This window comes from Panthera uncia, assembly GCF_023721935.1.
Source record: "Panthera uncia isolate 11264 chromosome E2 unlocalized genomic scaffold, Puncia_PCG_1.0 HiC_scaffold_19, whole genome shotgun sequence".
Lineage (NCBI taxonomy): Eukaryota > Metazoa > Chordata > Mammalia > Carnivora > Felidae > Panthera > Panthera uncia.
Genome location: NW_026057588.1, coordinates 9,067,773 through 9,082,876, shown reverse-complemented (window position 1 = coordinate 9,082,876; position 15,104 = coordinate 9,067,773). Strand labels below are relative to the sequence as shown.

Genomic DNA, 15,104 nt, shown 5'->3' with positions numbered 1-15,104 from the left:
ACCTCTGTCCTGCCATAGACCGTTTGTCCCTCAACATGCCTGGTCTCCTCCTCCTCCTCGCGTAAGAAGTTACCGTGACAGGTGTTTGAATGAGCCCAACAGTTTAAATGTGGAGTAAGAGGACTCCCGTCAGAAAAGTCCTCCACCTTGCTAAGTTACCTTAAAAATGCTCATTACGGGGCGCCTGGGTGGCTCAGTCGGTTGAGCATCCGACTCTTGGTTTCGGCTCGGGTCACGGTCTCGTGGCTTGTGGTTCGAGCTCTGCGTCAGGCTCTGGGCTGGCAGTGCGGAGCCTGCTTGGGTTCCGTCTCCCTCTGTCTCTGCCCCACCCCGCTCACTCTCTCTCTCTCAAAATAAATAAATAAGCTGAAAAAAATTTTTCAGTAAAATAAAATAAAGATGCTCATTAAAGCCAACTATTAAACTAGCACTGATTCAAAAACAATCACCAATGACACTGAAAATCGGGCAGAGTCACCGGCCCCGGGAAGCTGCCCGATCTTCTCAGAAGGTGGTGTAGCCAAGTGGGTTATCAAACGCTGTGTATTCTCTGATGGGCAAACCTACTTGGAGGGGTATGTCCAAAGAACTCACCTAAAAGGAAGCGCCTCATGTAAAAAGCTGTTCCCAGAAACACGAACAGCCTAACAAGCAAGACTGTGGTCAAACATCACGGTGGAGTAAGTCAGGACAAGGGACTACCTTCTCGTGAAAAAGCAAATACGCTCAGTTTGAAAAACCTCAAATAGCCTCGTACACTTCACACACCTGCGCCAAACCATGTTTTTCTGAATGACTTCACTCGGGTTTTTAAAACCCGACGTGTGAGAGCCAGGCTGGGGGATTCTTCCTGCTGTCAATTTTCTCTATTTCCCGTTGAACCGTGTACTATTTTTCTAGCTGAGAAGACAAACACCAGCGTATGTGTTTAGAGCGGCCTGAATTTCAGTCACAGAAGCATAAGGAGTTAGAATTTAATGCTCAGGGGACTCCTTTTTTTCACAAGTAAAAAGAAAAAACTCAAGCTTAAGGAAAATTAGGAAGAGTTGAACTGGAGTAATGACTTGTGACGTATTTTGCAGAGAGGGACACAGCCCCCCTCCCGCTCCCCCCGTGGAAATCTGGTGACAGCTCCAGCTCCTCTGCCCAGTGAAATGCACACATATTCGTGCTACCAGTGTTGTTCTGGTAGTTTCTGTGGCCGGGTTGAAAACCCTCATTACCGGGCCCCCACCCCCACCCCAGGCGTGGCCCAATGCCCGCAACAAGGTACACGTCTCAGGATTCTGGGATTTGCCCTCTGGCCTTCCAACGTGGTGACGAGGCGGGCCCCTTGTCTGCTGCATCCTGTGCGGAGAGGAGCGGGGGGCTTCACAAGTTTTTCATTTTACCAAGTCTTCGGGATATTTCTTGCAATGCTTATCCCGACTGACATGAACCCCTGTTCTGCAGGGCCATCTCAGAGGGGCCTTCTATGCATGAGGTGTGATGATAAATATCAAAGGCCGCCGGGGCGCCTGGATGCCTCAGTCAGTCGAGCGTCCGACTTCCGCTCAGGTCATGATCTCCCGGTCTGTGAGTTCGAGCTCCGAGCCTGGAGCCTGCTTCCGATTCTGTGTCTCCCTCTCTCTCTCTGCCCCTCCCCCGCTCTCTCTCTCTCTCTCTCTCTCTCTCTCCATCAAAAATAAACAAACATTAAAAATTTTTTTTTTCTAAATATAAAAGACTGCTAGCTCAGACAGCTAGCTCATCTAAGCGAGTTACCCAAGAACCCTTGAAAAGAATTAACAAACACCAAATTTATCTTGTAGTGGAAGCCTCAAGGCAAGTCAAAAAGCCAAAAGAAAATTGCACCAAAGCTTCTAAGTGTTCCATCAGTTACCCTTTCGCTCCCCCCCCCCGCCCCCCGCAGAAGAGAGAGACTTGGAACCCCCATCAATGGGCTGCCTGAGATGAATTCTACCGATATTGACAAAAATAACAAAGATCTGTCCCACGCTCTGCAGCCTATGCGATGCTTTTGCATTCATTTCCTCCCTTGCGTCTTAGTGCTGTTAGTCTGGCGGGGGGCGGGGGGGAGGGGAGCAGAGCGGGCCTTCTGATGCCCTCCCGCTTCACGGATGAAGACATTGAGGCTGGGGAAGGTTAGACAACCAAGTGGTGGACGGACAGGATCCCAGGTCATCCTGGGAACGTGAAAAGCGCCCCCGGGGATGTAATGGGTGGGAAAGTGTCCCGTAAACTCAGATTGTCTGCCCACACCACACACAAGATTAGGACATCCACGAACAGCCAAGTTTCTCGACATTATTCCTCAGGATCAGCGTTCGGTTTCCTTGACTAGGAAGTTGGGAACAATTCCCAAGTTAAAAAAAAAAAAAGTGATTGTCCCCTGTTCACTATTCACCCGTGGAAGATAAAAGTTTTCTTATCCAATCCGTGCAGAATCAACCCTTAGCTGGCCACAGGAACGTTCAAACAGTCTTCTAGGCCCTCGGGCCCAGAGGGACAGCCTTACCTTGTAGGGACGCCTGAGATTCTGGGTCTGCATACTCCTCCAGCAGCTTCACAGAGTCACTGTCCTTCCCCGAGTACAGGGACAGGGTGTCTAAGTTGTCCTCCAGTGCCTCGCTGGGCATGTCAGGGGCTGGGAGGCTGGGGTCCAGGTCCAAACCACTCAGGCCGGCATAGAGCAGGTCTCGTGCACTGGGACCCAGATCCCGGTCGAGGGTGTCGCTGCAGTTGAGTCCCTGGCTCTCGGAAAATGAAGGGAGGTGCACCTCCGGAGGAAGGGCGTCCTCGTCCCCAAGGCTATACCGGTCCATGGCTCGTGACCGCCAGGTCTTGGCCAAGAGCTACTCTCCACACAAGCGAGGCCGTGTAAGGAGTCACGGAGAGCTCTTGGTGATGTCTAATTCCTGAAAACGAACGAGGAGGAATCAAAATTATGAGGTGGCAATACAGCATGGCGGATAGAGCAATGACCCGGAATTCAAACAGACCTGCCTTTGGGTCTGTTCTCTGCCACTTAACAGCCATGTGAACTTGGGCAAGTCATTTAAGCTCCACGAGCCCCAGTTCCCTCATCTGTAAACTGGGCGTAAGAGTACCTCCGTCATAAGGTTGTTGTAAGGAATAAACGAAAGGATTTTTGGCAACATGGTGGACTGAACTGACCTCTTTCTCCAGCCATAAGCATGAGACATATGACAAAAGATCATTTTTAATACACAGCCAGGCGCAAGAGACAGGTAAAACGCCATGTGCCAGCAACAATGAGAAAACGCAAAGAAAACTCGCATAAGTTCAGGTTGGCCTGAGGGGAAAAGCAGACTCAGGTACCGAATCGGTTGTCCAGCGTGGTGGCAACTAGTCACACATGGCTGTGAAGACTTGAAATGTGACTGGCCCAGACTAAGACACGCTGTGAGTCTCACACCCACACTGGATTTGGATGACTTGGTACAAAAAAAAAAAAAAATGTAAGTTTAGTATGTTTCTAAATTACTACACGTTGAAATGATAATATTTTGGATACAGTGGGTCAAGCATGTTATTAAAATTACTGTCACCTTCTTCTTCTTAGTTCCTCAATGTGGCTACCAGAAAACTTGAAATTCTATATATGGCTCATATTTATATTCCTATTAAAGTGCATTACCCTGGAGGCTGGGACCTGGGGTCGTAACAGACACATGAGAAAAGAAAACAGGGCCCTGAGCTTACGGGCAGTGGAGACCTGGGCCCCTGGAAGAGCCAGGCCATCCACGGGAAAACTAAACAAAGAAAAAGAAAAAACTCTTGCCCCCAAGCCTTAGAGATGAACCCCAAGAATTGGGAAGAAAACGGAGCCGTGAGAGACAACAGAACCCAGCCTGAGAAAAGGATAAGTCAGCGCGGGACAGAACAACCAGTTTTAAAAAGAAACAAATGAAACGTCCATGAAAGACATTGAAGTTAAAAGCGCACTGGAGGGGTGCCTGGGTGGCGCAGCCGGTTAAGCGTCCGACTTCAGCCAGGTCACGATCTCGAGGTCTGTGAGTTCGAGCCCCGAGTCGGGTTCTGGGCTGATGGCTCGGAGCCTGGAGCCTGCTTCCGATTCTGTGTCTCCCTCTCTCTCTGCCCCTCCCCTGCTCATGCTCTGTCTCTCTCTGTCCCAAAAATAAATAAAAAACGTTGGGGGAAAAAAAAAAAGCGCACTGGAAAGGCTAACAGATGAGACAGTGCTGAAGACAGACATAATGAACTGGCAGAGAGCAATCTGGGGAAATCCCCCCAGGATTCAGCACAGAGAGATACAGAAATGGAAGCTATGAACAGGGAACTGAGAGAGCACAGATGGAGAAGCAAATGCAAAAACCTAGCGATGCCCAATAGGAATCCCAAAAGGGAAGAGGAGAGAATACGGGAAACGAGTACCTTTTTTTTTTTTTTTTTTTTTTTTTTAAGGATTTTACTTTTAAATGATCTCTACACCCAATGGGGGACTTGAACTCATAACCCCAAGATCAAGAGTCCCACATTCTTCCAACTGAGCCAGCCAGCCAGCCAGGCTCCCTGCGAGACACGGCATCTTGAAGAGATAATGGTAGAGGAGCTTCCAGAATCACAGGGACACAGGATCCCAGACTTCAAGATCCTAATTCTTTTTTTTTTTTAATTTTTTAATGTTTTATTTATTTTTGAGAGACAGAGCTTGAGCGGCGGAGAGGCAGAGAGAGAGGGAGACACAGAATCCGAAGCAGGCTCCAGCCTCTGAGCTGTCATCACAGAGCCCGACGCGGGGCTTGAACTCACGGACCGCGAGATCATGACCTGAGCCGAAGGTGGACACTCAACCGACCGAGCCACCCAGGCGCCCCTAAAGATCACAGTTCTTGAAGATACGTGGTTAATGACCAAGCACTGCCAGGCGGAGCAGGAAGAGTAAAAATGAATTTACTCCCCAACACACAGCAGCCGAACCGCAGACCACTGAAGACAGAGAGAAAATGCTAAAAACTACCAGAAGGAAGAGGCAGACAGTCTACAAAGGGGGATGATGACTAGCCTGATGGAAGACTTCTCAGAGGAGGCTAGGAGACAAGGAATGACACCGCCAGCAGACGAAGGAAGGGTGAGAGCCGGCACAGAACTCAACACCCAGGAAAACTCGTTTTCGAGAGGGAGCAACACAGACTTTTCCCGGCAAGGCACTGCTCATAGACCTTGGCTCAACGACAAATACAGGCTTTGAAACGTTTGCAAAAGACAATGATTTACTTTGTACTTTAAGTATGTACACTAAGAAAAAAAAAATCTAAGCATAACTACCAAAAGAAAAAGAATAAACTATGTAACATCTCAACAACTGGAATTTACCCCACTCAAAAAGAGACAAAAAAATAAAAAAGACTCAAGTTACTAAAATTAGAATTCAGAACAAAAATAGAAAGGATTATAAAAGATTACTATGTCAACAAATTAGGTAAGTTAGAGAAAAATGGACAAATTCCTAGAAAGACACAAATTACCAAACTGAGTCAAGAGGAAACAGACTATCTGCATAGCCCTATGACAAATAAAAAGATTGAGTTAGTCATTTAATAACTTCCCACCCATACTACCACAGAAACAATGAAAAAGTCAACTTTACTGGAACTCTGGAAAGTAGTCAAAAGTTTACAGCAACCAAAGGAACCCTTAGCAAGTCAAAGGTGAATGAAACCTGGTAGGAGGGCCCTGTGGCATTTGAACCGACTCCTGTCTTATCCCCCATTCCCCGGCTCAGCAGTGATTTTGAAGGCACGTTCTGGTGTGGGCTCCCTGGTGCAGAAGGGGGCAGAGATGACCTTGTTCTCAAACAGCTGAGGTTGTCTGTCTTGACCTGTCGGATGGCTCCTGAAGGGCTAACACAAAGGTCTTGCCTTGATTTTGCCTAACTTGGAACTTTCTGAGAGCAGAGAACAGCCACGGGGATGGCATTTGTTAAAAACATCAAAGGCAATATGGTATGGAAACTGATATAACAGTGTGTGTTAATTATACTTCAATAAAAAGATACCCAACAATAGAAAAATTAGGGGCGCCTGGGTGGCTCAGTCAGTTAAGCGTCTAATCTCAGCTCCGGTCATGATGTCACGGGTCGTGGGTTCAAGCCCATGTCGGGGTCTGTGCTGACAGCTTGGAGCCTGGAGCCTGCTTCGGAGTCTCTGTCTTCCTCTCGCTCTCTCTGCCCCTCCCCCGCTCGTGCCCACACACTCTCTCTCTCAAAAAAAACTAAACCTTAAAAAAATAAAAATAAAAATAGAAAACAAAGGCAATGAACCAGGTGCTACAACCCCAGAGCAAAGGATATTAATTGGGGCCAACAGACATGTCACTGAAAGCCGGGGAGGAAGAGCCGGACAGTGAGAGCGAGAGGCTTTGAAGAGAGTAAGGGCTCTGAAAAGCTTCCATGCTGGCAGTTCCTTACAAAGCTACACATCATCTCACCATCCAATCCGGCCATCATGCTCCTTGGTATCTATCCCCAGTGAGCTGGAAATTTATGTCCACACAAAGGTTTATAGCAGCTTTATTCATAACTGCCAACAACTGGAAGCAACCACAACGTCCCTCAATGGGAGAATGGATAACCCAACTACGGTACCTGCGTACAATGGAAGGTTATCCGGCGATAAAAAGCGAGGAGCTATCAAGCCCCAGGAGGACGTGGAGGAAACTTACATGTGTGTCGCTAAGTGAAAAAAGTTGGCCTGAAAACACTACAGATTTTGATTCCAACCCTACGTCATTCTGGAAAAGGAAAAACTATAGAGATGCTAAAAGGTTGGAGGCTGCCAGGGCTCCAGGGGAGGGAGGAGGGATGAACAGGTAACGCACAGGAGGGACTTGGAGGGGACTGAAACTATTCTGCATGATGCTGTCATGGTAGGCACATGACATTTTGCATTAGCCAAAACCCACGAAACTACACAGCACAAAGAATGAATCCTAATGTAAACTGTGGACTCTAGGAAACCAACACTAAAATAAGATTTTAAAAATGAAAACCTTCCACATATTTGAAGGGATCTAGAAGACCACGTGCCCAGGGCAGGAACCTGCTCAGAAAACACTCATGAAGGCTCTAAGCTCTCACCTCTGGCTGACCTTCGGTCTGTGAAAGCAGGAAGAAGGGGAAGGCAGAGGTCTTAACTCCTGCTGAGAACCAACAGGGTGTCCCAACACCCACCCAGAGCCCAACTGCCAAGACGAGGAGATATGTTTGGGTTCCAGGCATTTAAGGAACTCCCTGCCGAATCACTAGCTGACCGCAAACTTAACAGAACAGAGATTTCCCCTGACCGCACACGACAAAGAATACAGTCTACAAACAGAGTCTGCAAAAGTCACTATCCAAACATGACAACCCACAAGCAGAAACCACAAACTCTGGGGAAGGGGAAGGAGAACCGGATTCCGAGAGTCACTGCATTATAATATGCAAAAATGTCCATTTTCTCAACGAAAAATGACAAGGCAGGCAAACAAAGTACGGCTCAACGAGAGGGCTGACCGTTTCGTACAAACGATGGAATCAAACCACATGAGGCCTTTTGTGGCCGCTGCTTTCACTAAGAACTGTGTTTTCAAGGTTAATCCACGCTGCAGCACGCACCATTACTTCATTACTTTTTATGGACAAATAACATGTCGCCGTCTGCATATCGCACGTCTTCGTCATCCATTCATCTGTTGGTGATGCGCATTTGGCTTGTGTCCGGTTTGGGCTATTATGAGTAATTCTGCCCTCACCTAGACATTTAATAAACGCTTGATGACTCACTAATAATGTACCTAGATCCTAGAGTAACCGGAGTTTGGGCCTAGATTCCTAGGCTACTGATTGCTACGGTTTTTAACCTTTCCACGTTGAAAGGGAACAGACCAGCTGTGCCCACAACATCTGCATTTCCCATTATGCATCTACCTGTGTGTCTGTGTGTCTGTAGCCAGCCTACTGGGGGGGAACTCAGACGTCGAACACAGGCCCACAATCCTGTACTACAACTCTGAGACCCAAGTGAGTCCTAGGGTTCAGAATTCGGGGTGAATCAACGCAAATGCCGTATTTTAAGTAACCTTCAGTGGGTCTGGGGCAGCAGCTGGTAAAAAAATCATTGTTTCTGCACTGACACCTCTGACTATTCAGAGTAAACGGAATAAATACCGTGAGTTCAGGCTCGCCCATTAAATGAGGTCTGTGACACCATGGCACCGTTAGAGCTTTCTGAGTTTCTAAACCGCAAAGCAGGCAGTGTGGACCACAGAGACTTATGTTCTGAGGCACAATGAATTTCTCTGCCAGTTCTAAAGTTTCTCGTATGGTGCTGCGATAAACTGTCTATGGTACTCCAAGGGGGAAAGAAGCCGTCGCTTTTTTTCATATTCTGATAATAAAAACCAGCTAATTCAATAGAAAGCGTTGTTTGAAAGGAATACGAAACAGTACTTTTTTTTAATTTTTTTAACGTTTATTTATTTTTGAGACAGAGTGAGACAGAGCATGAACGGGGGGGGGGGGCAGAGAGAGAGGGAGACACAGAATCGGAAGCAGGCTCCAGGCTCTGAGCCATCAGCCCAGAGCCCGACGCGGGGCTCGAACTCACGGACCGCGAGATCGTGACCTGAGCCAAAGTCGGACGCTCAACCGACTGAGCCACCCAGGCGCCCCATGGAATACGAAACAATATTTAATGAAATAAGATATTAAGCCCTTTCTCCTTCTCACGTATCACACCGAGAGCTTCCTGTGCGTCCATTCGCTCACTTCTCTCTACAACCCAGGGGTTGGTGCTCTATCATTTCCATTTTACGAAGAAGGAAATGGACTCTGAGATACTAAGCGATTTGTCACAAGTCACATGCCTAACAAGGAGTTGGGCCAGACCTTAAGCCCCAGGTATTCGGACTTTAGAGCTCGTGTTTTTACCCGGTACACAATACTAACTTGCCATCAATGAAACCGTAGACTACGCTGAACCAATCAATCTAGAAAGCACAGAAGGTGCTGGATGGGGGCAGAATTCCCCACATGCCAAATCACCTGCTTTCCAACACACGCCCGTGGTCCACAGAAAAAACTGGTCTCCCTACCACTTCGGCCAGGCAAGCCCTGAGTCCAAAAGCCACGTTTTCACATGCACATCCTTTTCCAGTCAGTAAAGCAAACCCCCCTCCCCTCAGCCAATATTGAACTTGTTCTTGTTCTGCCAACAGATAAATTTGATTCGACAAGTTTTAGCACCTTCTATGTACAGAGCTGCCTGCTAATCCCCGTGGGGAGGGCTTGTGGTCCCCTGGAACCTTGCAGACATTCCCCATTCTTTCCAAGAATTTTATAATTTTGTGTTTTCATTTGGGGAATGACCCAAAAGAAGAAAACCAGTCTACGCGGATTACTGGTTTACTACCTTATAATACAGTACTAGCGTTTGGTTTCAATGCCCGGGGTATGATTATAATTGCACTAACGCCAAAAAGGACGATTTTAATTGCCACGGGCTAACGAGAAGAGGATAGATGTGGATTCCGCTCGTATTTATGCCTTTGGGGTCACCTCAAAGCCAACAGACATCGTGGTACAGACGGAGGCCTTGCTGCAGTTCAAACCGAGGAAAAGGGACGGGAGAGCTGAGCCGTCTCAGGGTCTGCTAAACCCACAGGGGCCCAGGGCAACCGTTGGTTTCAAGGAAGCTATTAGGTTTCAGCAAAATGGCACCTCTCCCATTAAACTAACATTTGTAATTGGAATCACATCGGTTTGGTTGCATTTGTTTACATTTAATTTGCAAATTGATTTTGGCTTTATGGCGGCGGCACAAAAACCGTTAAGCTTTAGAAATATACGCCTTGTTTATTTGATCGTCATCGGTGCCTTGTTCGATGGTTTGAAAAACAATTTAAGCCAGCAGCAGGGATCCAAAGCAATTTTCATGTTTTTCTTTTCCTAAAAAGGCGTGTCATTCCATGACCGGTAGGAGCAGGAGGAGACAGGGAGTCTCCTGTGAAATGCTACAGCCTCTTGGGAAATTAATCTGCCACAGGTTCTCGCCTGCAGCAACACGGACACCATCGGGTAAATAACATCTACTGCGGCACTGTTTGCATGGCAAGGAGGGAACAATCTAAACACTTATTGGTTCCCCGAAAGGTTTATTTAGCCGGTAGTTAATCTGAGTATTTTCTACTGCTTATCAAGTCGAAAAATCTGTCCGACTTCTTTTGGATAGGGCGTCGCTGTCCAAAAGAATTTTCTGTGCTGAGGGAAATGTTCTAAGTCTGCACTGTCCAACGACAGCCCCTAGCCACGAAGCGGCTAATGAGCGCCTAGAGAATGCAGGATGAGCAACTGAGGCACGAAGTTATTTATTTTGCTTCCATTTCGTTAAATTGAAATGAGCATAGTTACAAGTGCCTGGCAGCTACCAACCCCACCGGAACTCGCTGCAGATCTCGAGGTTTCTCATTGAAGTAAGGCTTTCTTTCAACTTCTATTGAAAAATCTCAAGGGGCGCCTGGGTGGCTCAGCAGGTTAAGCGCCGACATCGGCTCAGGTCACGATGTCACGGTTTGTGCGTTCAAGCCCTGGGTCGGGCTCTACTCTGATGGCACAGCCTGCTTGAGATGCTCCCTCTCTCTCTGCCCCTCCCCTGCTCGCACTCTCTTTGTCTCTCTCTCAAGAAACAAAATCGCTCGCATCCTCCCACCTCACTCATTTACATCCCCTGGTCTATATGCCCTGGAGACCTCTTTCTTTATGACCCTGATTTATGCAACTTCTCTTTGCTCGCTTTACCAAATGAAACCGTTCAAAAGCCTAAACGGCTCCTCCCAGCATGACGAGTCTGAGATGATTTCTCCCTCCTTCCGAACTCCATGAGCGCTTGTCTGGCATTCCACTTAATACTTACCCCAGATGGCCCCGGAATTTAATTATCTTTCAAGTTCTTCTATTTTCCCCAGACTGCAAGCTCTGGGATGGCTGTGCCTCTGCCTTCTGTGTGAACACTTCTCACAGCATCTTGCCTGGCACAGAACTAACTCTGATCAAAGAAAGCTCTCAGCATCCCTTTCACTGGTGAGTGACAAGATTCCACTGTGGGCCTTTTTTTTTTTTTTTCCCCCCCCCCCCCCCCCCCGCCCCAAGCACCACATTCTCCTTTCCCTCTCTGCATGAATGTTAGCGGGGAGAGAGGGATCACGTCTGAGTTAAGATCAGACCGTTGGAAGCCGGGAAATAAGAGAGACTGAGACCCAGCTATGCAAATTCTTTCCTCGTTTTCCCACTCCAGACATTATCTGAACTGTAGGCCTGTTCTGTTTGGCCTGCACGGTGTTTTTCAAAATTGGGTCAGTCACCGGGGCGCCTGGGTGGCTCAGTCGGTTGAGCGACCGACCTCCGCTCAGGTCACGATCTCGCAGTTTTTGGGTTCAAGTCCCGCGTTTAGCTCTGTGCTGACAGCTCAGAGCCTGGAGCCTGCTTCGGATTCTGTGTCTCTCTCTGTCCCTCCCTGGCTCCTGCTCTCTGTCTCTCTCTCAAAAATAAATGAATAAACATTTAAAAAAAATTGGGTCACCAACATTTTTCTTAATGGGGAGATTTCAACCAAGTATATTAATTTCTGGCTTCTCTTGAAAATTATTAAGATTTTGCATTTCCTGATGGCTATCAAAAGAGAGAGGTGAGGGACGACTGCCATCTCTGGAGAGAGCCATGGCCCTCCAGCTCCTCGGCCTCACTTTCTTCCTGCCTCACCCCTGTAATAATTATCATTATAGTAACAACAGCAGCAAACACTTATGGAGGCTCTATCATATGCCAGGCACAACTGAAATCACTTACGGATCATACAATTCCCACAACAGCAACTTGCCCAAAATCAAGGTTAGAATTCAACCCTGGGGGTAGTCTGACCTCAAAGCCCTCACCTACGACCACACTTGAGACCGGGATTCCTGGTCTCTCGCTCATTAAAACAGTAGATTTAAAGCTTACGTACGATACGGAAGAGAACGAAACGTGGAAGAATCAAGACGGCTAGGACTATGCTTTCCAGGAAATTTTCTTACATAGAATTAACTGAGGGAGGAAAAGAGACATTAAAGTTTCTCATTCCAAAAGCTGATCCCAGCGTAAAATGCAAATAAGCCTTAACATCTACAACAGCGGGGGCGCCTGGGTGGCTCAGTCGGTTAAGTGTCTGACTTTGGTTCAGGTCATGATCTCACGGGGTTCATGGTTCTGTGCTGACAGGTCAGAGCCTAGAACCTACTTCGGATTCTGTGTCTCTCTCTCTCTCTCTCTCTCTCTCTCTCTCTCTCTCTGCCCCTCCCCCACGCACCCTCTGTCTCTCTCCCTCTCTCTCAAAAATAAACATTAAAAAAAAAAATGTAAAAAAACCACATCTACGACAGCCTTTTTCAAAGTGAGGTGGATGGGGGTGGGGAACCCTGGGGTCCTCAGGAATCTTTCAGGGAGTCTTCGAGGTCCAAACTATCTTCATAATAATATTCAGACATTATCTGCCTTTTTAATTCTCGGTGAAACCCTCCGGAGGCTACAGGATATATTTGCAGAGGCTGAATGCAGAAGCAGATACATGAGATTCCAGATGACTCGAAAAAGGTAAAACAATGCCTACTATCCTCACTAAATCTTGTTTTCTGAAATGCAGTCTTTAAAAAGTCAATTTTGTTAATATGTAAGGAGTTTACTACTGTTACTTTTAAACGAGTATTTTTAAAGTTTGACTTCTTTTTTTTAACTTTTTAATGTTTATTTACTTTGGGGAGAGAGAGAGAGACAGAGCACAAGTGGGGGAAGGGCAGAGAGAGAGGGAGACACAGAACCCGAAGCGGGCTCCAGGCTCCGAGCCGGCAGCCCAGAGCCCGACGCAGGGCTCGAACTCACAAACCGTGAGATCATGACCTGAGCCGAAGTCGGCCGCTTAACCGACCGAGCCACCCAGGCGCCACTGAGGCTTATTTGACTTACAATACAGCAAATGTCAGCATATATAGTTCACGCGCACCAACTCTTGAGTCTTCAATGATTTTACAAGATCAAAAAGTCTGAGAACTGTGGCTCTCAGGAGGAAGAAAAGTCTTGCAGGTACACACATACCCACGCGGGTGTGCATCTGTGCGTGTGTGTCTAACACAGGAAGGAACCCTGAATCAAACAGTCCAAACTGGTGGCCAGCCACCATGTTTTAGAAGCCCTCCGTGCTGTCTTTGAATACCGATTAAATTCACTGTCGCCATTTAAAGATCAAAAAGTTTCACACAGCTCAGTGTTCTGGTCTCATCTCAAAAAACAAACAAACAGGGGCGCCTGGGTGGCGCAGTCGGTTGAGCGTCCGACTTCAGCCAGGTCACGATCTCGCGGTCCGTGAGTTCGAGCCCCGCGTCAGGCTCTGGGCTGATGGCTCGGAGCCTGGAGCCTGTTTCCGATTCTGTGTCTCCCTCTCTCTCTGCCCCTCCCCCGTTCATGCTCTGTCTCTCTCTGTCCCAAAAATAAATAAAAAATGTAAACAAACAAACAAACAAACAAACTTCCACTTGGTCATTTCCACTGACAGGGATCACTCACTCAGAGGGGGCCCACGATCTTTGGTTCACCTGCAGGCCTTTACCTGCCTGTTCCCTGGAGGTATCTGAGTTGCTACCCTGAACCAGAAGGAGGGAAAAAGCATTTTTGCAATAAACAATGAAACCTAGATCAATCTAATAAATGTCTGCCTTCCTCCAGAGACGTCAACAGGCACAAGTAACCTTTTCCTCATCTGACTTCCCAAAGCAGCAACTTGTAATGGTTTCCCTGCGGGTGCAGAGACTCTTGGATCAATTCGAAACCCTTCTGAGAAAGAAGGGAATCCATCTGACAAAGTAGGTCTCTTTGGAACAAGGGCAAAAGGGAAAAGACTCACCAGAAGAGCAAAGGAGTGACCCTCCAGGGAACAGGAAGGCCCGGTCCAGGCCCCACAGGGAGGGGATTCAGATGACCGTCAGAGCACTGGATATTTCCTCCTGGAACTCTGAGTAGTAAATTCAGGACACTCATCCAACTTCTTTTGCCCTGGAAGCAGGGGGTGGAAAGGAAGGGGCATTCAGATGTTGGGTCCCCAAAGAAGCAAGCACACAGGCGTAAAGTTGGGCAAGATGGGCAATTTTTGGAAGGAGGAAGAAAGCAATACTAAACCGGGGAGATCTAGATGGGAAAGGGGCTTTTGTTTTAAGGGAAAGTTAATTTTTCTTCCTTGCCTTATTTTCTTTCCTCGGGAAGGGACCTGGAGGGTTTTGCTGGGAAAAGCCTAACTGGGGTAGAACTGGGGATGAAAAGGGATTTTTCCCGGAGAGTTGGGAAAGAGGGTTGGAAAAACAAATTATCAGATGAAAGAGAAACTGGCAGAACTGAGTTGGTTTGTTATCAGTGGAAAGATACTACAAAAGGGGGGGGGCTCTTGGTGGGAAGAAACAATTTTTGCTGGAAAGTTACCCTGGATGGAGGAAAAACTGGGGGAAAAATATACAATACATGTATTTTATAATACATATATAGAGAGAGATTTTCTTGCTAGAGGAAGTTCCTAAAAGGACGGCGAGGGGTATAAATCAAAGAAGAGAGGAAAGATTTTTGGGTTTTGCTGGGAGATCCTAAAAAAAAAAAACGCCAATCTGGGTCCCCTCCTCCAGAGGCAAGGGGATTTTTAGCAGGAGGCCTGGAAGCGAGGGCGAATGCAAGGCCGCGGTGCAGAAAGCGCGGAGAGATCGGGTAGGGCCCGAGGCACGAGCTGGGGAGCTGCCAGGGGGCAGTTGGGGCCTGGGGGGCGGGGGAGGAAAAAACGAGGGGATGCAGCGGGCCGGGGGCCCCTGAGGAGAGTATTCTCCAAGGGGGAAGCGGCGGCGGGGGTGCAGCGGGGCCGGGAGCTGTTGGGATGCAGAAGGTGCGTGCGTGATGCGGGGTGAGGGGCGCCCGCCGCGCCTGCTGCGGGCCCTCGAAAGGGAGAGGGGCCCCCTAAAAAACAAACATATACACAAATTAGATTTTAAAAGGGGGGAGGGGTTCAAAAGTGAGG

General features: G+C 47.8%; 1 protein-coding gene across 3 annotated transcripts in view; it reads right to left on the bottom strand.

Moving 5' to 3' along the window:
* Positions 1–14,103, bottom strand: part of ZNF541 (zinc finger protein 541) — a 42,382-nt gene extending 28,279 nt beyond the window's left edge. For all 3 annotated transcript variants that reach the window (XM_049621624.1, XM_049621625.1, XM_049621627.1), the window contains exons 1-2: positions 13,956–14,103; positions 2,519–2,918 (exon numbers count right to left, since the gene is read on the bottom strand). In XM_049621624.1, coding sequence (XP_049477581.1) covers positions 2,519–2,825 — 307 coding nt within the window. In that variant the 5' untranslated portion in view covers positions 2,826–2,918; positions 13,956–14,103. The remainder of the gene's footprint in view (positions 1–2,518; positions 2,919–13,955) is intronic.
* Positions 14,104–15,104: the final 1,001 nt, after the last annotated feature.